Below are 21,900 nucleotides of genomic sequence, written 5' to 3'. Positions count from 1 at the left end.
GGGCCTTGAAAGGGCTGTCCCAGCACTGACTCCCCACTGAATGCCATAAAAGGGGAAGGCTTGCGACAACCTAAAAACGCCCCCGAAATGCCCCCAGAAGCCTCCTAGTAGGGAAGTCCCGCCCCTGCGGAAAGGGAGGAGCCCAGACAGCACCTCCCTTCTCCCTTCCCGCCCCACCCTCCGCACGGCCACCCACGCGGAAGCCCCGGGCCTCGCCTGGAGGAAACCGGAGGACTGAGAACTACGCTCCCAGAACTGTCGTCTGAAAACACACCCTCTGACCTTCCGGATCCCCCAAGTCTGAGGCGGCAGGCTCCTTTGCCCCTACCCCCATCCTCACCATTTCAGCATACAGAAAGCTGATGCTTGTTAGATGCCTTTAGGGTGCTGGGTCCTGCGCTCCGGAGTTTTGTAGGCAGTATTTCATTCAGTTCCTCGTGACAACTTAAGAAGGATTTATTCTTTCCTTTTACAGAACTAGACTCTTGGGCACAGAGCGGTTAAGTTACTTGCTCCGGGATACACAGCAAAGAAGTGAGGACTCCAGCTCCTTCTCTATGGGGCCTCCCCACCAGGAGTGCAGGACAGGAAGAGGGGATAATGATCCTGTGTCGCCCCCCTACTCCCACCCCTGCACCCCCAACCCACCCCCTGGGAGTGCTAGCGTGCAGGACAGAATGCTGAGACTCAGCACAGGGTAGGAGAAGCCTTCATCTCCCAGGAAACGGCCCTGCACGCTGAGCCAGCTCAAAGTTCATGTTCAGGGACAGCGAACAGCAGCAAGGAGAGGGACTGGGACTCAAAGAAAGCTCTTGGAAGAGCTTACACCTGGGCAACAGGAGGACCTGCCTTCTCTGATGAAATCCAAACCTGACAGAAATTGGAGGTGGGAAAAGAAATCAGGCGCTGCGTAAAAAGATGCCTGTGGTGGACTGGGTAAAGAGACAGGAGACAGTGGGGCGGGGGGGTTCTTGGAGGGATGTGGGCGGCTCCTTCTCCAAGGGCGCCCTCCAAGCTCAAGAAGAATCATCAGGTGGAGACCAAGCTTGAGAAGGGGTACGGGACTACCAGGTAACACACAGAGAGCCCTCTGAGAGGGATTTGGGGCGGGTTCTGAGACCTCTGAGTCCCAGAGAGTCATCTTACTGGCCCCAGGACCAGGTCCTTTGCTGATAGGGTGTGGAGAAGGCATTGGGGCATCCCTGGAGGACTGCCTGGAGGAGATGAGTGGGAAGACTTCATGTGGAGGAACTTGCCATTGCTTCATGGTTCAGAGGCCCCTCTGTCTCCTCCAGTTCCAGCCCCCAGTCGTCCTCTCCCTTCTCCTTTCTCACAGTCTCCTCTTCCTTCTCTTCACTGCTGTGGAGACCAGAAGAGCCCAGATAATCCGAGTTAATAAGGACAGACAGTGCTCCAGGCCTCTGACAATTCTCCCAGAAGCTCTGAGTCCTGCAGGCACCCTCACTGTTCCCATGACACAGAAGGGGACGAGACTCAGGCAGCTTAGGACACTGACCCCCTTAGAACACGAAGGAAGTTCAGGAGCTCGAACTGTATGAGCCAAAACTGAGCTCTTAATTTCTGGCCTCTTTGGCTTCCTGGGTTTCAGAACTGTGGGTGAGTGGACGGGCAGAGAGATGAAGGGCTTGACCGACGGATGGGTGGATGGATTAATGAGTGTGTGGATAGATGAACGAATAGACGCATGCATGAATGGTGGGAAGGTGGGTGGATGGATGGATGAACAGATAAGAGGGATGGATGATGGAAGGAGGGAAGGAGAGAGAGAAGGTGGGAGACAGGTCGGGGGGATGATGGATGGATGATGGACAGGTGGATGGAGAAATGGGTGGTGTTGGCATTGGGGTGATACTTTATAGACCCCCCTATTGAAACACATCCTAGGGATGGGGGATCTCTGTGAGGAAGCCACCCTTGTTTTGCGGGTAGGTAGTCAGGAGCAAAGCCAGTGAGGTCCTGTGAGGCCCCCCTGGGGACCTCTCAGAATCAGAGTATTACCCCGCTGGTCCTGCCCAGTCTTGGAGGATGCTCGGAAAGGGAAGGGGCTCCTAGAGGGGAGGGGCTTAGAGGGGAGGGGCTTGGCGCGAGGAGGGGCTTAGAGGGGCAGGACTCAGAGAGGGGAGGGGCTCGGTAGGGGAGGAGCTTATAGGGGAGGGACCGGCGAGGGGCGGGGCTCAGAAGGGCGGGACTCATAGAGAAGAGGGGCTAGTAAGGGAGAGGCTTGGCACAAGGAGGAGCTTAGAGGGGTGGGACTCAGAGAGGGGCGGAGCTGAGATGCTAAAGAGTAAGCGAAGGGGAGGGGCTCAGAAGGATGAGAACCCACCTGTCCTGGGACTCCCGGCACCAGACGGCATAGACCAAGGTGAGGACAAAGATGAGGAAGAGGAAGGCCAGCGCAGCCCCCAGCCCCACCAGCCACGACTTCCGCTGGGCCACTGCGGGCGGGAGCAGGGTTGGGTCAGCGTCGGGGCCGCCAGGTTAGGACTATTTTCCCTACTCCACCCCCACTCCCTCCCAAGGCCTTACGGGGTTGGGCCTGCACCAGCCTTGGGACCAGAGCTGCGAGAAGAGAGAGTTGACCGGGGGTCGTACAGAATTTACCCATCCTGCGCCCTCTTGTCCTCGCCCCTATCCAGCAGATTCTGGGGTTGCAGCCCCGGCGGGAGAAGGAAGTGGCCTGCCCAGCGCACCCCAGGGCAGGGTGTGGCCGGTGCCCCAGGAAGTAGGAGGTGGGGTCCCCTCCCTGAGTTCCGGGCACCATGGGGAGGGGCTCAGGGTCCTGAGCTTCCTTGTCCCTGTCTCCCTGAGGCCCATCCTGACTCTCACTCTCCACGGTCAGAGCCACAGCAGGGGCGGCTCGAGAAGGGTGGGGAACTCATTTCCTGACCACCAGGCATTGCACTGGCTCTGAAGTCCCAGCACCTCCATCAAGTCTCACACTCTGGTGGTCAGAACTCTGGTCCTCACATTGCAAAAGAGGAGCCAACTCGAGGCTCAGAGAAGTTAGGCCACTTCCCTGGGACCACATAGCATCCCAGAGGAACACAGTTCTCCCAGCTAGGAACACCCCCTACCCCAACCCTCTCCCGTCCTAGGACATGAACCTCCAAATCTGACCTGAGCCAGCCCCTGCATGTGCCCGTCCCTTGGGCAGCCTAGGCTTCCATCCCAGCGCTGCCAACAACAGCCAGGGAGACCTGGGCTGGTGGCGTCCTTCTTTCTAAGTCTCAGTATTTTCAGCTGGAAAATGGGACGAATTGCAAACCGACAGAGACTGAGACCATAAGGATGCTAGGCGTTCAGTGGAAGCATCTTTTAGGGAGATTATATATTTTTATTTACGGCTTTTCTGCCCCCTGGTGGCCGATCCTGGGATAGTCTCAGAAGCTCCCCGCCTTCTGGGCTACCACCCCAGCTACAGGCTTCACAAGAGAGCCCTAATGCAACTACTGAAGCCTGCTCCGCAACAAGAGAAGCCAACACAACGAGAAGCCTGCACAACAAGACAGTAGCCCCCGCTGGCCACAACTAGAGAAAAACCTGCGCAGCAACGGAGACCCAGCACAGCCAATAAATAAATAAAATGATAAACACCAGCCTTTATCAAAGTTCTCATTAGGAAATGGTTAACATCCAGGGCAAGGTCCAGGGCCTGAAGAAAGTGAAGAGAGCAGGGGAGGCTTGTCCCCTCCCAAGATGGTGCACCCAGGGGCACCCCACCCATCAAGACCCAGTTTCTGGAAATGGAGTCACGTGAGCCAAAAACCTGGGGGTGGAGGGAGCAAGGCTTTCCCAGGAGACAGCCCTCGGGGCTCAAAGTTCAGGGTTCAGGACGGCAGGATCAAGATTGCAAGGGGAGCGTCTGATCTGCCCAGCACCTGGGCACAGTGGAGTTTGGTCTTCCACAGCTGCCCAGGCCTTGCTCCCAGCCCCCAAAGCTGTCTCCTCCTGGGGAAACTGAGTCCCAGGGGACAACAGAAGCCCTTCTGAAAGGCTCTCCCCCAGTCCCTGGCCTATACTGGTCCTGAAGCTGAACGGGAGGAAGGAGGTTTTGGCCCATAGATGTCAGGCAGTGGGGAAAAGCAGGTAGAGCAGTGTGATTGTAGGGGTTGGGGGTTTCTCGCGAACCAGGAATGGTCTCCGAGTGCAAGAAGAATCACCAGATAGAACAAATCATAACAATATAGACTGTATAACACACGAAGAGCCCTCCTTGGTGGGGGGTGGGTAGGGTCCCAAGCCTCTTCATTCAGGGCCCCGTACTCTCAACCACAGATGGAGTCACCACAGTGGCTTCAGGTTCAGTTCATTGCTTCTAGGGTGTGGAAGGGGCATCTCTGGCGGGTTTCTTGGAGGAGGTGACTGAATCTTTACATGGCCGTGTTCCTGACTTTCTTGTAGTCCCTGCGCTCCTCATTTTCCTCTAGCTCCAGCCCGAAGTTTCTCTTTCCTTTCTTCTTGGCCTTTTCCCCCTTCCCAGCTTTTTTCTCCTCAGCCTTTTCCTCCTTCTCTTCCTTCCCTTTCTTGTCTTCTTTTCTGTAGGGACACAAAAACCCCAAACCATGGTAACAAAACAGAGTCATTCCCATTTAACAGACCCTCACCTGTGCCAGGCCTTTACTTGTGCCAATGCTTCACAAAAAGTCTTTGCTGAATCTTCAAAACAGCCCTTACAAGGCACCCTTGTGATTTCCATTTCACAAAGGCAGAAACTAAGGTTCAGTTGTTCATTGGAAGAATGGATGGATGGATAGGAGAATGGATGGATGGATGGGAGAATGGATGAATGGATAGATGGATGGGTGGATGGATAGATGGATAGGTGGATGGATGGGAGAATGGATGGGTGGATGGATGGATGGATAGATGGGAGAATGGATGGGAGGATTTGTGGGTGGGAGTGTAAATGGATGGATGGGGAAGGAATGAACCTGGCAGGGAGCAAACTATGAATTAGGAGCACTTATTGGACCTGGAGCCTCCAGCACATCCTGAGAGCAGGAACCACACTTTACTGGGGCTGAGCTGGGTCTAAACAAAGCATAGTCCATCCCAGACCCCTCCCTCAGGCATTTTAGGCTCAGCTGAGAATCTTCCAGCCAGGATAGTCTCCTCCCAGCTCCCAGCTCCAACTCCTGTCCCCAAACCTTTGCCCAAGTTGGGGTGCTTGCTCCATAAGAGCCTCCAGCCCTGCCCGCATCCCTGAGCTCTCATCAGAGTCACATCTGGAAACAGGATCATGGGAGACGCTGAATCCAGGAGAGTCACCCACACCAAATCACACGCACACAGTCCCTGCACTATCCCACACCACCATCTTGTTCAACAGGTATTTAGTAAGTGCCTACTGCATGCCAGGCCCTGGGCAGGGCCCTGAGGACACAGCCTGGACCAAAGCTAAGTTCTGTTCAGAAACCAGTAAATGACTTAGATAATTTCATTTGGCAATACGTGCAAAGAAAGATGCAGGGCTGTGTCAGAGAGAGCATCAGGAAGGCTGTTGGTCAGGTTGGGCATCTGTGGGGAGGAACCAACTGAGCAGGGACTGGAGGAGAGACAGAGCCAGCCAGAAGATATGGGCAAAGGTGTACAAATCAGAACAGTAGGTGCTAAGGCCCTGGGGCCAGAGTGTGGCTGAGGTGTTCAAGGACGGAAAGAGGTCATCAGTGCACACCCATGCACACACACATGCTCACACAGCAGTACCTCAGATCCACTTCCTCATACGGGTTGGGATTCATCCTCAATGTGGGCCTCTCTTCATCCTCAGCTCTGCAGAAGAGATGGGAATCGGAGGGGTGGGGATGGATAAAGGGCAGGAAGTGGAGGCAGCCTCAGTCTCCCCCAGATTGAAGGAACTCCAGGAAGCAAGAGCCAGCGGGGGGAACTGCATGATTGTACTGGGCTGTGGGTGCAAGGGGAGCAGGGAAATGGGGAGACAAGGAAAGGGACTAGAGAGGGTCATGAAGTGGAAGAGGTGCCCAGCACTTTGGGAGTAGGGAGGGGAAGGGGTGAGGAATGGGGCTCCCACCTTGCTTTGGAGCACCAGAGGCGGCTGGCCAACATGAGGATGAAGACAATGAACAGGAACCCCACGACCGCAGCCAGGCCCACCAGCCAGGGCTTCAGTTGGCGCTCTGTGGGGAGGTGGGGGGAGTGGGGACTCAGAAATGGGAAGGGTGGAAAGTGGAGTGTTAGTCCCTCGGTTTTGTCCGACTCATTGACTGTAGCCCACCAGGCTCCTCTCTGTCTGTGGGATTCTCCAGGCAGGAATACTGGAGTGGGTTGCCATGCCCTCCTCCAGGGGGTCTTCCCGACCCAGGGGTCAATCCCAGGTCTCCCTGCATTGCAGGTGGATTCTTTACCGTCTGAGCCACCAGGGAAGCACCAGGGAAAGGTGGGGGCGCCCCGAAAGGACAGGGAAAGAAGAGTGCAGGAGATGCTCAGACATTAGCATGTGCGATCTAGTTCCCCAACCAGGATGGAACCCGTGCCCAGGGCGGTGGAGGTGTGGAGTCCTAACCACTGGACTGCCAGGGAAGTCCTTTTAATTTATTTGCTTGTTTTTGCAACACCGCAGCTTGTGGGCTCTTAGTCCCCCGACCAGGGGTTGAACCCAGGCCTCGGGCAGTGAGAGAGCAGAGTCCTCAACACTGGACAGCAGGGAAGTGCCTCAGAGATGGGGGTGCTCAGAGATGGGGTGGGAAGCCCCAAGGGAGTGGGGGAGTTGGGGAGCGGGCCTCCCTTCTCTTCTGCCTGTCCCCTCTCTTCTCAGGGTCCTTGGTTTCTCATCAAGTGGGGAGGGGGCAAGCCCATGTCCAAGCCCATCCCCCAACCCCTCCTCCCATCCGCCAAACCAGAGGTCAGAGCCTTACCCTTCTGGGCCTCAACTGGCGACAGGAGCAGACCCATGAGCAGAAGCAGGATCCCTAAGGTCCCCATCGTGCAGAGGAGCCAGCAGCCGGGGCGCTGGAGTGTGCCGTTCCCCCGTCAGGGTCAGGGGAGGCCCTGCCCAGCTCCTGATAAGGGGGCAGGCAGGTCTGGGGGCGGGGCAGGCCCCGAGTGAGGGCCCCTCCCTTTGCCCCACCTGGTTGGCATCCCACACCCTCTCCCCCGCCTTCCAGGAGGACAGACTCTGGACCTGATTGTAACGATTAACTCGGGAGTCCAGCCCCTCTGCTCTGTGTCCCACCCCTGGACAGCCAGCCTGCGGGGCCCCCAGGCTCGCCCCACAGGGGCTGAGCTGAGATGGCCCTGATCTTGCTTCCTGACTCAGTGCTTTTACACCTCATTACACTTCTTTCTCTGCACACACCACAGATTTTGCCACCTGCATTTTACAGGGAGGCCAGGAGTGCCAGGCTGGGCAGAAACAGCCAGCACTGGGATGTGAACAGGGTCTCTCTCATCACCAGCTTATGCTGCTTCATTGTGGACAGCCAACTCCAGGGAGAGGACAAGGAGCAAGAAGGGAGGGGCCACCGTCCACCTTCAAGCCCTGGAGAACGGGGCCCGGAGCAGCCGATGACTCAGTCCCCAAGCTCTCCTGTGTGTCTACCCTGATCACTAAGTTGATTAGATAGACGGCCCTGTCTGGGAGAAGGGGGACCCTACCCCCTAGCCGCCATGGGACAGCCACGGCCCAGGCACGTGGCAGGAAGACTGGGGTGGGGAGGCCTGGCCCTTCTCCAGGCCTCCAGCATCACTGCCTCCTCCCTTCCTGAGGTCTGAGCATGGCCGCAGTGCAAGAGGGCCACTTAGTGGAGCCCAAGGCAAGCCAGTCAGCCCAGCCCATCAGGCACACTTGAAGTCCGTACTGTGTACCCTGCCCCATGCAGAGCTCAGGAGGAAAGGAGGCCCCTGTCCTCGGGGTGCCCTCAGGCTAGTTAGGAAGTCAGGACCCCCAGAGACAGACCACCCCATAATCTAGCTGAGAGGACCTGGAGATGCAGGAGCCCAGGGGACACGCCTCTGCTTCCCCAGGCAGGTTGCTGGCTGGGCTGGCCTCATCCCACAAAAAATTCTCCCTGCTCCAACCAAGTCACGTCTGGGCTGCATGCCTCCATTTTCCCATCTGATAAATGGGTGGATAAGTCTCGCACAGAGTCAGACACAACTGAAGCGACTTAGCAGCAGCAGCAGCAGCAGCAAGTCCCACCTCAGAGGATTGAATGAAATAAAATACAGAAAGGGCTTGCTTAGCATCCCACAACTCTAGCTAAGGGTTGGCCGCTATTGTTGTGAGATTTTATTTTTTTTTATCTCCTTAGTGTTTTTGGTTTACAGGTTGCCCAGGGCTTGGTGGAAACTGGGCTGGGTTAGGCTCTGGCAGAATGGGGGAAGCCAGAGCATGCAAATAACAGTGTCCAACCACTGGAGCCTGCGAGCCAAGAAAGACCATATTTTCTGTCAAGACAGTGCGGATCAGTGGAGAAAAGGCTCTGATGGACATGAGTCCACTTTATATTAATACAACCGTCAATGGGGTTGGAGCTGGCCTCCTGGGCCCCAGGGCAGGGCCCAGCTCAGCCCAGCTTCCAAAAGGAGCTCCGGACTGGTGGATCTTTGAAGGCAATGGAGGGGCGGCGGGGGGCCCGGTTGGGGGCTTCTGCGGGGGCCCCCTCGCCACCCCCACCCGCGTCCTCCTCGCCTCGCCAGGCCAGAGCCAGCTGCAGGTCCAATTCTTCCAGGTCTTCACCCTCGGGGCTCTCGGGCAGCTCCCGGGGGGCGTCCTCCTGGTCCGGCTTCGGGCCAAAAGCCCAGTCTGCGACAGGAAGGTGATGAGGAGCGTCCCCAGACATGGCCACCTTCCGCCCTCTTCCCTGGCTACAGGAGACCCTTGGGACCTCCCTCCCCCCACGATCCTGCACTAGCCCACGCCAGGTGTGGTAGATAGTGGCTCACCAGCCAGATCGTGGGCAAGGTCCTTGATGAGATGGCCCACAATGGCGTAGGCCACGGCCACCACCAGGAACGCAGCCAGCAGCAGGTACAGCACGTACCTGGGCAGGCGGATGGTGTCCAGTGGTGGCGGGCGGTACTCCTCATAGAGTGGCGGGGCTGGGCTCCAGTCGTCCATTCCCTCCTCAGCTGCCAGCCCCGGCATGACAGCCACCCGGAGCAGGAGAGGCCCGGAGGTGACCTGCCTGGCGGAAGTATTAAGGAGCTTTGGGTAAGAGGATTGGGGCTCCCCTGTGGCCACCATCTGCCTGGGTGATCACATTGCAAATCACTTCCGCCCACTGCCCCCCTCCCTCGCTCAGCAACAGCCACTGCCAGGTGCTACCCTGCACATCCATCACCCCCCACAGGGCCTTAGCACAGGTTGCTCCCTCTTCTGGGAAAATCCCTGCCCTCCTGGAGCTGATGGTCAAGATGGAGAGATAGGGGGTTTCCCAAGTGACTCAGTGGTAAAGAATCCACCTGCACTGCAGGAGATCCAGAAGATGTGGGTTCAATCCTGGGTCGGGAAGATCCCCCGGGAGGAGGGCATGGCAACCCACTCTAGTATTCTTGCCTGGAGAACCCCATGGACAGAGGAGCCTGGCAGGCTATAGTCCACAGGGTTGCAGAGAGTCAGACGTGACTGAAGTGACTTAGCATGCATGCATGCGCGCACATGGTGAGACAGACTCTGAGAAAAGCATAACCGTAGAGTAATGATTGTGTTGTGTTAGAAAGTGAAGAGTGGGGCGGCCCTGGTGGTCCAGTGGTTCCGAATCCTCCAGCAAATGCAGGGGACACAGGTTCAGTCCCTGGTCTAGGAAGATTCTACATGCCACAGGGCAAGTAAGCCCATGCTAGTGCCTGCAAGCTGCAACTAATGAACCCATGTGCCACAGCTACCAAAGCCCATACGCCCTAAAGCCCGTGCTCTGCGGCTGGAAGCCACTGTTCCCCACAACTAGAGAAAGCTCCTGTGTGTAGCAACAAAGACCCAGTGCAGCCAAAATAAATGTTATTAAATTAAAAAAAAAGAGAAAGTGAACAGTGGTTTGAGGGTGGGGTGGGCGGGAAGACCACCCTGCCCTCAGTGGTTTGAGGGCAGCATAGGGCTGCTAGGAGGGAAGTTAAAGTTTGCAATAGGGCAGCCAAGGTCATGTTCAGCTGATATTTGACCAGAGACCCAGAGGAGGAAAGGACCAGCCATGGCAGTACCAGAGGGAAGAAGTTTCAGTTCAGTTCAGTTCATTTCGGTCGCTCAGTCGTGTCCGACTTTTTGTGACCCCATGAATCGCAGCACGCCAGGCCTCCCTGTCCATCACCAACTCCCGGAGTTCACTCAGACTCACGTCCATCGAGTCAGTGATGCCATCCAGCCATCTCATCCTCTGTCGTCCCCTTCTCCTCCTGCCCCCAATCCCTCACAGCAACAGAGTCTTTTCCAATGAATCAACTCTTCGCATGAGGTGGCCAAAGTATTGGAGTTTCAGCTTTAGCATCATTGCTTCCAAAGAAATCCCAGGGCTGATCTCCTTCCCAGATGGAAGAAGTTTATTGGATGCAAAAGCCCTGGAGCAGGACCGACTTGGACTTGCTGGACATGACCGGACTCGGGTGCTTACAGGCGCCCTCCGGTGGCTGCTGTGGGAAAGACAGACTGTGGAGGTGAGGGTGGGCTCTCACTCAGGTGCTCACAGGCGCCCTCCGGTGGTTGTTGTGGGGAGGACAGATCCTGGAGGTGAGATTGGGAGCCAGGGGATGGATGGGCCAGAGGGATTGCGCTGGTTCAGATGGCCAATAATGAGGCTGGACCAGGTGCAGGCAGAAAAGTGAGGCGGAGTAGGCAGAGCTGGGGCAGATTTTAAACTGATCAAGCCCTGGTGTTGGCAGGCTGAACACCTGGAATGACAGGAGTTTCCATTTCCTCTAGGAGGAGCCACTATAGGAGGTAGTAAGTCTAAGGACTGCTAAGTTTGGGAAGCCTCATCAGCTAATTGGAGATATCCAGACTGGACCCTGCGGAGAAGGCAATGGCAACCCATTCCAGTACTCTTTCCTGGCAAATCCCATGGACGGAGGAGCCTGGTGGGCTGCAGTCCATGGGGTCGCTAGGAGTCCGACACGACTGAAGCGACTTAGCAGCAGCAGCAGACTGGACCCTGAGTCAAGAGCTCCGAGGACGTTCCCCCACCCCCACCCAACGGCTGGAGTCAGAACGGTGGGTATCATTGAAGCATAGATGGGATTTAAGCCCCAGTAGTGGATGAAGCTGCCAGGCTGGGATGTGAGTGGTGCTTGAGGACCCAGCCCTGGGCCAATGAAGGATAGGAACGGCAGATGAAGGCGGGCAGGAGGCGGGGTCCCTGAGAAATTCCCAGGAGCAGAGGGGAGAGTGTAGACTGTGATGTGACAACCAGATTTGGACACTGGGAGGCCACCTGTGGGCTTCCCCAGTGGCTCAGCAGTAAAGAATCCCCCTGCAGAGCAGGAGCTGCAGGAAACCTGGGTTCAATCCCTGGGTCAGGAAGATCTCCTGGAGGAGGGCATGGCAACCCATTCTTGCCTGGAGAATCCTCATGGACAAAGCCTGGAAGGCTACAGTCCATAGGGTCGCACATACTCGGACACGATGAAGGGACTTAGCACACACTCACAGGTCATCTGTGGGCAAGGACAGTTCTGGGGACTTGAGGGGCAGGCCTAGTTGGTGCCGGTTTGGGAGAGAACGGGCTGGCGAGGGTCTGACAACTTCCTAGGGCTTATGGGGGCCAGAGCTGGAAGGCATGGGGTCAGGACTGTGTGTGATGGTGGCTGTTTTTCTGCTCTTAAATTACAGGGACTTCCCTGGTGGTCCAGAGGTTGGGAATTTGCCTTGCAGTGTGGGGGCCATGGGTTTGATCCTTGGTCAAGGTACTAAGATCCCACATGCCACAGGGCCAAGTTGACGAGACGGGCTGGGGTCCTGGGGAAAAATGGGGGAGAGGGCTCGCAGCTAGCACCCGAGGGTGACGCTGTAGGATAACAGGAAATCTGTTTGTTCTTCGTCCTGGCACCTGACTCAGAGCTCCCAAGAACCTGTAATTTCCCGAGTGATGGGATGAAGGATGCCTCCTCTGAGGTTCGTAAGCAACCTCTTTCCACCACACCTGGGTGTCAGCTGATGCAGACGAGGTGGGGCAGCTTTGGCTTGGGGGGGCGTCCCAGTGGCATGGGGAACCTACTCTGGGATAGAGGGATGGAACTTTCAGCTCCACCACCCCAGGGAGAGGGCTTCGGGGTGGCTCAGATGGTAAGGAATCTGCCTCCAATGCAACAGACCTGGGTTCGATCCCTGGGTCAAGATTCCACGGAGGAGAGCATGGCAACCCACTCCAGTATTCTTACCTGGAGAATTCCATGGACAGAGGAGCCTGGCAGGCTACAGTCCACGGGGTCGCAGAGTCGGGTACGACTGAGACACAACTGAGTATACCCGGGGAGAGGGGCTGGGAACTGAGCTAATTGCCAATGGCGAATGATTTAACAGACCACGCCCATGTTGAAAACCCTACCGGAAGGGGCTTAGAGAGCTTCCGGACGGGTGAGAGCATCCGCCCTAAACTCCACGAGGACAACAGATGCTCCTGTGCTGGGGACCCTCCTGGACTTTGCGCCTGTTCATCTGGCTGTTCATATGCCTCCTTTATGATAAATAGTTAAGTAAACTGTTTTCCTGACTTGAGGGGGTGGTGGGAGCCCCAAATTATAACCAGTCGATCAGAAGTATGGGAGGTCCAGGCTCGAGACCAGCGTCTGAAGTGGGGCAACTCTGCAGGTCTGACCCCTGAACCTGGAGGGTCTGCACTTACTCTGGGCAGATGGTGTCAGCACTGAACTGAGTTGTAAGACACCCAGCTGATGCCCATGTAGAAATTGAGAATTTCTTGGTGTGAAAATGTGTCACACATGAAATGAGTTCTCTTGTTAACACCCATTTTACAAAGCGGTAAATGGGCTGCTGGAGACTGCAGGTGGAGGAAGTAGGGGATGGAGGTGGGAATGGGAACGCATAGCCCGAGCTCTTAGCCATACCACAAAACCCCTTCCCTTATGTCCCCAATAAAGGCTGGGAGAGGATGAGGTCTGGCTTGGAGGGAACTGGCTGGGCAGATTTTATTCCTGCCCAGGAAATTGATGGGGAAACAGGAGCACTGGCTTGTGGTTGGTCACACAGTCTTGGGCAGGGCAGACGTCAGAGCTGAGCTCTCCACATGCCTTTGTCCCCCACACTTTCCTTTAGAGCTGCCATCCCTCACCTCAGCCGCCCCACAACACACTCTTGAGAGTCATCGCTTGGCAAAAATAATTTAATAGTTCATCTAGGCTGTGTCCCTGGGACCTGCTTGCCCTCCCTAAGCCCTTAGCTCCAGGCCACCCCACCCCACAAAGCACAGCTCCAACACCCCCAACCCTGGGGGCCTGGGTTTCCCCACAGTGCCTTCCCCACGCCCTTTCATTCCTAGAGAAGCGGGGCCACCACCCCCCGACCCCCCAGACGCAGCTTTGTTCCCGCAACCCCTCGGTCCCCCTCCCCTTGTGCTCAGTGGCAGAAGTGACTTAAGCGTAGCCCCCGGGAGCCTGCGATCAAGATGCAAAAGGGGCTGGAAGACAGGGAAGCAAGATCCGATTCACTCCAGCATGGTTTATGCGCCGAGTCCAAACGGGGGACCGCCCCGCGGAGGCCCTAGGAGAGGGGTGAGCGCAGCCGCTCCAGCCCGTCTGCATATTGGAAGGTCGACCCCGTCTCATACTCGTACATGTCCAGGGCCACCTCGCAGCTCTCCCGCACCACACGCTCAGGGTCGGCCACGTGGGCCCGCAGGGCGGCCAGGCAGGCAGGCCGGGCGATGGCCCCCAGGGCCTCGGCACACTCGTGTCGTACCATGGGGTTCTCAGTGGGCTGCGCCAGGGCTGCCGCCAGTTGGGGCACTGCCGCCTCGTGCTGCATCTGGCCCAGAACATAGCCGATCTCATGGCGGAAGAGGGCACTGCCGCAGCGCAGGCCTACAGGGGAAGAAGGCTGGGGTCACCACAGAGCAAGGAGGGGGCCTGGCGCGGGGCACCGGGGGACAGAGGGACCGAGAGGGGACGAAAGGAGGTTCCCGAATCCGGGAGCACTCCCCAACACCCCCACCGCCAATCATGGAGTTCAGAGGTGGGACCGTAGCCACCAGAGGGACTGGGGAAGCAGGGTGGGCCCATCGGGCTCTGGAAACTCGGCCCTCCCTTCCCACTCCCCGGAGGCCAGACTGGGCACGGCCGCCTCCTTCCCGTCCTGTCCCCCGTACCCCGACTCCGTGTTGTGCCCACACTGCCAGTGCGATTTGCAGGCATCTTATACATTTGTGCTTCTGGGTCGTTTCCTGCATGATCCCCACACTCCATAGAGTCTTAGTGACCCTGACAGGCAGAGTCCCAGGCTTTTCACCAGCACAGCCACACAGAGGGGCCACACTTCTCCTGAGAGGGGCCCAGCCTTGGACCCGGGAGTGACCTGCCTGTGATCCGATGTCCTCTGGAGGCAGAGCTGGGATTTGAGGCCAGCCCGCCTGACTGTGCAGCTAACCGCCCAGGACAAACCCACACCTGCCCCCTCTGCGCTCCCGCCGCGGGGTCCACGTGGTGGTGATGTCCCAGCATCTCCCTGGCTAGACAGGAAGCTCCAGGAAGGCAGAGGGACTCTGAGCACTCTGTGGACCAGAAGCAGCCACCTCAGGCGTGGGGGAGGGGATCAAGGGACCCCAGGATTCCTGGAGGCCCCTCCTCTCCTTTTCTGCTAGAGGAGCCACAGCCCCTCAGACTTGCACAGGGCTCCCTGCACAGCTGAGATGAAAATGCCACCAGTAACGGTCACGGGGGACCCTGGGGTCAAACCCAAACTGCAGCTGAGACTGCTGTGTGACCCTGGACAAGTCCCTCTGCCTCTCTGGGCCTAGGCTCCCACCACGGAGAAGTGGGGGTAATAAGAGTACCTGCCCCAGGATGCACTGCCCAGGATGCTATGCAGCTGTGTGTGACAACTATGGCCACAGGGGCCAAGGGGCCCCGAGCCTGACCCCCGAGGCCCCTCCTCACCTTCGGCCAGCGCCAGGGCAGCCTCCTTGCCTCCAGCATCGCGCAGGGCAAACATGGCTCGGTATCGGTCGAAGAGTGGCCGGGCCTCGTCCAGTAGCGCCTCCCGCAGCTGCCCCAGGTCGCGCTCCTCAGCGGGCGGGGCTGGGTCCACAGAGAGGTAGGGCCCCCGGACCGCTGACTCTCCACCATGCTGCTGCAGCCACTCCAGCCGCCGGACAGCCAGCTGGCATGTCTCAGCCACCTGCAGGGAGAGGGGCACACAGGCGGCCGCTGGGGACGGAAGGGAAGGGAGTGGACATGCCAGGTCCCCCTCCAGCCCCCAGGGCTCCCGGTTTAGCAGGGACACAGCCCACAGACTCTGGACTAATTGATCCTTCCAGGCTGGAAACAACCGGCATGGACTGCTGTGATCAGGGAGTGACAGGGGAACAGTGGGTCAGGAGGAGTCACTCGGAGGTGACCGGTGAGAAAGGCATCAGGTGGGATGAGCCAGTGCAAAGGCCCCAAGGCAGGACCATCAGGGGGTGCCAGCAACAGACACGACCTGAGGCCAGGCCTGAGGAGGCCAGGCCAGACTGCTTAAGACTACTGTCCCAAAGGTGATGACAAACCATGAGTCTTGAGGCACAGAATAAGTTAATAGATGATGGATAAATAAATGTGATTGCTCCACACACAGCAGCATCACTCAGCCCTGAAAAGGAGAGAAGCCCAGACACCGGCTACCACGCGGATGGACCCTGAGAACACGGTGCTCAGTGAGACGCAGACACAGAAGGACACGCGGGGTGTGATTCTACTGACGGGAAACGAGCAGAGCAGGCAGATCCACAGACACAGAGAGTGGGTTCCTGGTGGTCAGGGGCTGGGGCAAGGAATGGAGGAGTGACTGCTGATGGGGATAGGGCTTCCTTTTGGGGGGATGGACTGTTCTAGGAATCAGACAGTGGTGATGGTTCTATAACTCTATGGATGTACGAAGTCAAAGTCGCTCAGTCGTGTCTGACTCTCTGAGACGCCATGGACTATACAGTCCAGTGAAATTCTCCAGGCCAGAATACTGGAGTGGGTAGCCTTTCCCTTCTCCAGGGGATCTCCCCAACCCAGGGTTCACACCCAAGTCTCCCGCATTGCAGGTGAATTCTTTACCAGCTGAGCCACAAGGGAAGCCCACGGATGTACTAAAAACCACCCAAATGCACATTTTCAGGGAGTGGGTTTTATGGTATGTGACACATCTCAATAAAGCTGTTGTTTAAAGAAAAAATAGGGACAGCGGCAGGGAGACACTGGATGAGGCTGGGTGGAGGTAGAGAGGTGGGTGGGTTGGGAGATCTACACGATGGAGGGACTGCCTGTGGGAGGCTAGGAGAGAGGCGAGTGGGGGCTGTGCTGGCGCCAGTGGAGCAGGGTGGGTGTCACGTGTGAATCGAGTTCAGTTTTGCCCAAAGGGGCAGTGGACGGCATCCATCCTGACTGCAGCCCTCTCTTGGCATCCCTGGGTGGTCACCCTGGCAACCAGACACAGGGTCTGAGGCCAGTTCCTGGACCCGAGATGGGGGTGGGTATGGGCAGGGGGGTGCTGTGTTACCTCAACAACAGGGTCAGTAGAGTACTGCTTCAGGATCTCCAGCACCTCTGGGTCCCCAATGGCCCCCAGGGCCTCCCCTGAGAAGAACATGGCAGAGAGCGTACATTGGCTGGTTAGGAAACGCCCCAGATGCCTTCCCCCTCACCGCCCCTGCCTGTGTCGTATGGGTGGGCCACCCAGCCATGAGTTTTAAAGCAGGGACCAGTCCATCCCTGGAATCTGCACCAATGAGTGTCCCTTCCCCAGATATCAGACTTTGCTGGAAACTGGCTCAGACCCCACACTGGCCCACACCCCTAGAGCTCATGGCCCAGAGGGGAGATGCAGATTAGCATGCCCTTACAACTTGGGGACATGGGTGGCGAGAGCCAAGAACAGTCCGCTGAGTCGAGTCCATCATGGAGAGCCCCGAAAACATGGGGGAGGTTTCTAAGCTGCGATGTGGGCAAGGAGGGTCAGCAGACAGGCACCATCCTGCCTCGGGGCCTTTGCACTGCCCAGAACCCCTTTCCCCAGACAACTCCCTTACTCCACTTGGATCTCTTTCCAGCAATTAAAAACAGCAATGCTGGACTTCCCTGGTGGTTCAGTGGTTGAGACTCCAAGTTTCAAACGCACGGGGCGCAGGTTCAATCCCTGGTCAGGGAACTAGGATCCCACACATCCCATGGAAAGGCCAAAAAAAAAAAAAAGGCAACACCTCTGGCACCCTCTCCCAGGCTTTATTTTCTTCCGTAACACTTAGGTAAGCGTTTGCACCATAACATGACTGGGTGTTCCAGAAAATCACACACACGAAATTGAGATTTGGGCTCAAATGTTTCTCTATACGGAGAGCTCCCAGAGGAGTCAATGGTTGGGATCCTGAGAGGAGTCCAAGGCAGCCTGGCAAAGCTGGAGATTATCTCAGGGAATATTCAAAAGGACCAAGAACAATCATAAATGGAACCATAGCCCCTCACTGGCTATCTGAGCCTCTTGTGAGAATAGCACCTGGCCTACAGTAGATGGTCCATGAACATTTGTCCAGGGAATTCCCTGGCAGTCCAGCGGTTAGGACTCCATGCTTTCACTGCAGAGGGCACAGGTTTGATCCCTGGTTGAGGAACTAAGATCCCACAGGCCATCTGGAGTGGCCATAAAAAATTGTCCAGTAAGTGAAGTGACTGAGTAACCTTGGGTTGGCTGGCTATGACCACTGCCTGTCTTTGTATGAGCAAAGAATGGTATTTCCAGTTTTAACTTTTTTTTTTTTTAGTCACTCAGTCATGTCCGACTCTTGGCAACCCGATGGACTGTAGCCCGCCAGGCTCCCCTGTTCATGGGACTCTCCAGGCAAGAATACTGGAGTGGGTTGTCATTTCCTTCCCCAGGGGATCTTCCCGACCCAGGGATCAAACCCAGGTCTCCCGCATTGTCTGTGTATTTTCTTTTAATCAAAGAGATCAGGGACTTCCGGTAGTCCAATGGTAAAGACTCTGAGCTTCCAATGCAAGGGGTGCGGGTTCAATCCCTGGTGAACAACCTAAGATACTACACGCCATATGGAGCGACCAAAAAAATAAAAACAAAAAGGGATCACAATTTATGACTCGTGAAATTCACATCTCAGGGCCCATAAAGCCAGACTGGCTCGAGGCAACACCCATCCATTACCTGGGATTTACCTGGCTCTCGTGCTTCGGCAGTAGAGCTGAGACATGGGGCAGAGATGGTCGAAGGCATTCACCACCCACCCCTTCCAGCGCTTGCCAGGTACAGCCCGCACCCCGTCTGCTCACCTGCCTCATGGCGCACCATGGGCTCCTGGCGGGTGTCCCGCAGCACGTCCAGCAGCACGGGGATGGCCCGTCGGTCCTGCATTTGGCCCAGGCAGTAGGCCAGCTCATGCTTGAGCAGGGCTGAGTCATCATCGAAGGCCCGGCTGATCCAGGAGATGGCCACTGGACCCCCGAGCCCACGCAGTGTGAACAGTGCCCGGAAGCGGGCCTGCAGGGGCTGCCCGGGGTCAACCAGCGTCTGCCCCACTGCCTCCACTTCCTGCTCCGTCACCATGGCGATGCCGCCTTCCTCCTCCTTGGGCTAAACCAGGGGACTCTCAAGCTTGAGAACCTGATGGGAGGGGAAACCGAGATGCCAGGTCAAGGTGCCGTTTGCTGCTAGCTGACTTGTTCATCTCAGAGTTAGGACCTCAGCGGGGTGGTTTCCAAACTGCTGAACAGCCTGGGTGCCTGGGTCCGGCCCTGCCTACCTGCTGTGTGGCCTTCCCTAAGGCACTTTCCTCTCTGGGCCTGTGGCCTCTATCTACCTCACCAATGACTTCTGCTGGTCTGTTCGCCACACAGCAGCCAGAGGGGCTGTGGAGACTGGTTCCCAACATGGCCTTCAGGGACTCTCACCTCCTGGTGTTTGTGGACCGTGTGGACCTTACCCCCGACCCCACAGCGGATAGGGCTGACCCGGGTGAATAACGGGATACAGGAGAAATGGCACTGTGACTTGGGAGCGTCATAAGGGACCCTGTGGCTTCCTCCTTGTGGCTCCAGGGGCCCACATGGTGGAGAAACTGAAGCCTTCCACCAACAGCCAGGTGAGAGCGGCGGCTTGAGAGCAGCTCCCCCAGCCCCAGTCCAGCCCTCAGATGGCGGAGCCCAGCCAGGGTCTGCACGCAACCTCACGCGTGATCAGAGGCACAGCCACGCAGCTAAACCAGGCCCGGACCCCTGACCCACAGAAACTGAAAAATAGTGTTACTAACTGTTTATAGAGCTGCTGAGGACATCCCTGGTGGTCTAGTGGTTAAGAATCCGCCTTCCAGTGCAGGGTACGCAGGTTCCATCCCTGGTCAGGGAGCTAAGATCCTATGTTATTGTTGTTCAGTTGCTAAAACTCTGAAGGCAGGGACTGAGTGCTAGTCACCCCTGTACTCCCAGCACACAATTCATTAATAAGAACAATGGCCATGGACTTCCCTGGCGGTCCAGTGGTTAAGAATCTGCCTGCCAATGCAAGGGACACTGATGTGATCCATGGCCCGGTAAGATTTCATATGCTGTGGGGCAACTAAGCCTGTGAGCCACAACTGTTGAGCCAGAGTGCTGCCACACTGAAGCCCACGAGTGCCCTAGAGCCTGCGCTCCACAACAAGAGAAGCTGCCACAATGAGAAGCCCACACACCGCAACTAGAGAGAGCCTGCACGCAGCAACGAAGACCCAGCACAGCCAAAAAATAAATAATAACTTAAAAAAAAAAAAAAGAAACGTAAGGGACTTCCCTGGCTGTCCCGTGGTTAAAAATTCACCTTCCAACGCACGGGGTGCAGGTTCCATCCCTAGTTGGAAAGTTGAGATCCCGCATGCCTTGTGGCCAAAATGCCAAGACACAGAACAGAAGCAATATTTTAACAAATTCAACAAAGACTTTAAAAATTATCTACATCCAAAAAAAAATTTTTAAAGAACAATGACCATAACAATAATAGCAACTGACATTTACACAGGATGTGCTACTTTGACAGTCATCTATTCTAAGCCCCTACATTCCTAAACTCGCTCCATCCTTTCCATAACCCTTTGAGACAAGCACCGCGGTCGTCAGTGTTTTACAGGAGGGGCCGCCAAGCACAGAGAGGTGAAGCACTTGCCTAGGAACCTAGTGAAGAGTTAGAGATCCCGGCAGCTGGGCTCCAGAGTCAAGGTCTAAACCACAAACTCGGGGTTGAAAGGAAGGATTAAAATGAAAGGATGCAGCTGAGGCTGGTCTTCATCCTCCAGACCAGTGAGGACACTTCGTGAAGCTTACGAGCAGGGTATGGCTCCCAGCGGAGTCATTAGGGCCAACCTGGTATAATAAGGGAGGTGCAGTTGTGTGAGCACAGGTGACCATCAAAGGAGGTGGCACTCAAAACAGGGATCATCAGGGACTTCCCTGGTGGCCCGGTGGCTAACTTTGTGAGCACCCAATGCAGGGCCTGGCTTTGAACCCTGGTCAGGGAGCTAGATCCCTTACGCCACAACTAAGACAGACTTCAATGAAGAGTGAGTAAGGGATGGAAGAAGGGAAGTTCGGAATTCCCGAAATCCGCCCCCTCTAAACCAAGAATTCCCAACAAAAAGACCTTCGATAAACTAAACCCCCGCCCCCGCTGCCGCTAAGAGGCAAGTCGCCCCAACACGGCATCCCTCGGGGCTGCTCCCAGGATCCCCCAGGGACGACCGGGTCCCCAAAGCTCCATGGAAGAGACTCCCAGGAACTGATGTCTCATGGCATCATTGACTCAATGGACATGAGCTTGAGCGAACTCCGGGAGATGGTGAAGGAAAGTCTGACATGCTGCAATCCATGGGGCAGCAAAGTGTCAGACACAAATGAGCGACTGAACAACAAGACACGTTTACGTGTGTCCCCCAGTACCTGATCCTTCACAGTTTGGTTCTCCCAGAACCCCGAGAAAGAGGTCACCCAACATGGGACCTTCCCCCGCGCGCTGATTCTTCACTACGCGCATCCCCGGAGACAGGGTCTGCAGAACTGGAGCGAAATACTTCGCCGGGACCTCTCAGAAGGGAGGCCTTTCTACTCCCCAGCGAAAGAATCCCAGCGCCGGGACCCCAGTGAGGCGTCCTCCCCGTCCCCCTCGCCCCCAGAACACCCCAGTGAGCTACCAGATCGGAGGATCTACAGGACCCACCCGCTCCGCGGCCGCTGCCACCAACACTTCACCAACCGCGACACTGCTACAGCGCTCTGGGGGCCGCCATCTTGCCGCCCATGTGACCAGGCCAGACGGCACCAACGCAGCACTGAGGGAGGATCCAATCTAAGGCTCCGCAGCGTGAGTGGCCCCGCAAGCGCGAGTTAGCAACGGTGCCATAGCTCACTCACACATCAGGAGGAATCTACGGGCACTTCTCAGGGAAATAAAAGGGCAGCTTCCATCGTTTCCACGTAAGAGATTTTCTCTCCGGCCTCCCCACCCGATACGACGAATGGAAATGGTTTGTCCCGATTCAGCCGAGAGGTGAGGCCGGCAAGCGACACAGCTTGCTCCTGGGGCGTGGTCAAGTCTCAGGGGCGTGGCCAATTAGATGGGAATTCAGTTCAGTCGCTCAGTCGTGTCCGACTTTTTGCAACCCTATGAATTGCAGCACGCCAGGCCTCCCTGTCCAACACCATCTCCCGGAGTTCACTCAAACTCACGTCCATCGAGTCGGTGATGCCATCCAGCCA

The 21,900-nt window shown here is 56.7% G+C and overlaps 3 protein-coding genes across 15 annotated transcripts; all 3 read right to left on the bottom strand.

Moving 5' to 3' along the window:
• Window positions 1–653: 653 nt before the first annotated feature.
• LOC109561773 (small integral membrane protein 24-like) lies at window positions 654–3,065 on the bottom strand. Of its 6 annotated transcripts, none has more exons than XR_011567571.1 (3): window positions 2,614–3,065; window positions 2,345–2,456; window positions 654–1,356 (listed from the first exon to the last, which is right to left on the bottom strand). XR_011567571.1 is itself a non-coding variant. In XM_070793136.1 (3 exons), exons 1-3 carry the CDS (start codon window positions 2,780–2,782, stop codon window positions 1,239–1,241), a joined length of 402 nt encoding a protein of 133 aa, XP_070649237.1. In that variant the 5' UTR covers window positions 2,783–3,052; the 3' UTR covers window positions 654–1,238. The 6 variants fall into 6 exon arrangements, 5 of the variants coding, with proteins under 5 accessions (XP_070649237.1, XP_070649238.1, XP_070649239.1 ...); XM_070793136.1 differs by having other exon boundaries at window positions 654–1,359; window positions 2,614–3,052; XM_070793137.1 differs by having other exon boundaries at window positions 654–1,359; window positions 2,623–3,051.
• A 531-nt stretch (window positions 3,066–3,596) lies between these two features.
• On the bottom strand, window positions 3,597–8,147 carry LOC109561774 (small integral membrane protein 24). Its single transcript, XM_019964500.2, has 4 exons — window positions 6,897–8,147; window positions 6,053–6,158; window positions 5,728–5,793; window positions 3,597–4,557 (listed from the first exon to the last, which is right to left on the bottom strand). Exons 1-4 carry the CDS (start codon window positions 6,961–6,963, stop codon window positions 4,392–4,394), a joined length of 405 nt encoding a protein of 134 aa, XP_019820059.1. The 5' UTR covers window positions 6,964–8,147; the 3' UTR covers window positions 3,597–4,391.
• A 143-nt stretch (window positions 8,148–8,290) lies between these two features.
• On the bottom strand, window positions 8,291–21,488 carry LOC109560968 (deoxyhypusine hydroxylase). Of its 8 annotated transcripts, XM_070793129.1 has the most exons (8): window positions 21,362–21,461; window positions 20,315–20,511; window positions 18,451–18,781; window positions 16,670–16,746; window positions 15,079–15,319; window positions 13,886–14,007; window positions 8,926–9,163; window positions 8,291–8,785 (listed from the first exon to the last, which is right to left on the bottom strand). In XM_070793129.1, exons 3-8 carry the CDS (start codon window positions 18,722–18,724, stop codon window positions 8,547–8,549), a joined length of 1,191 nt encoding a protein of 396 aa, XP_070649230.1. In that variant the 5' UTR covers window positions 18,725–18,781; window positions 20,315–20,511; window positions 21,362–21,461; the 3' UTR covers window positions 8,291–8,546. The 8 variants fall into 8 exon arrangements, with proteins under 8 accessions (XP_070649230.1, XP_070649228.1, XP_070649231.1 ...); XM_070793127.1 differs by lacking the exon at window positions 20,315–20,511 and having other exon boundaries at window positions 21,362–21,488; XM_070793130.1 differs by lacking the exon at window positions 20,315–20,511 and having other exon boundaries at window positions 21,336–21,456.
• Window positions 21,489–21,900: the final 412 nt, after the last annotated feature.

Source organism: Bos indicus, chromosome 7, assembly GCF_029378745.1.
Source record: "Bos indicus isolate NIAB-ARS_2022 breed Sahiwal x Tharparkar chromosome 7, NIAB-ARS_B.indTharparkar_mat_pri_1.0, whole genome shotgun sequence".
NCBI classification, from domain to species: Eukaryota; Metazoa; Chordata; class Mammalia; order Artiodactyla; family Bovidae; genus Bos; species Bos indicus.
Note: the sequence above shows the minus strand (reverse complement) of the source record. Positions and strands in the feature narration are given on the sequence as shown.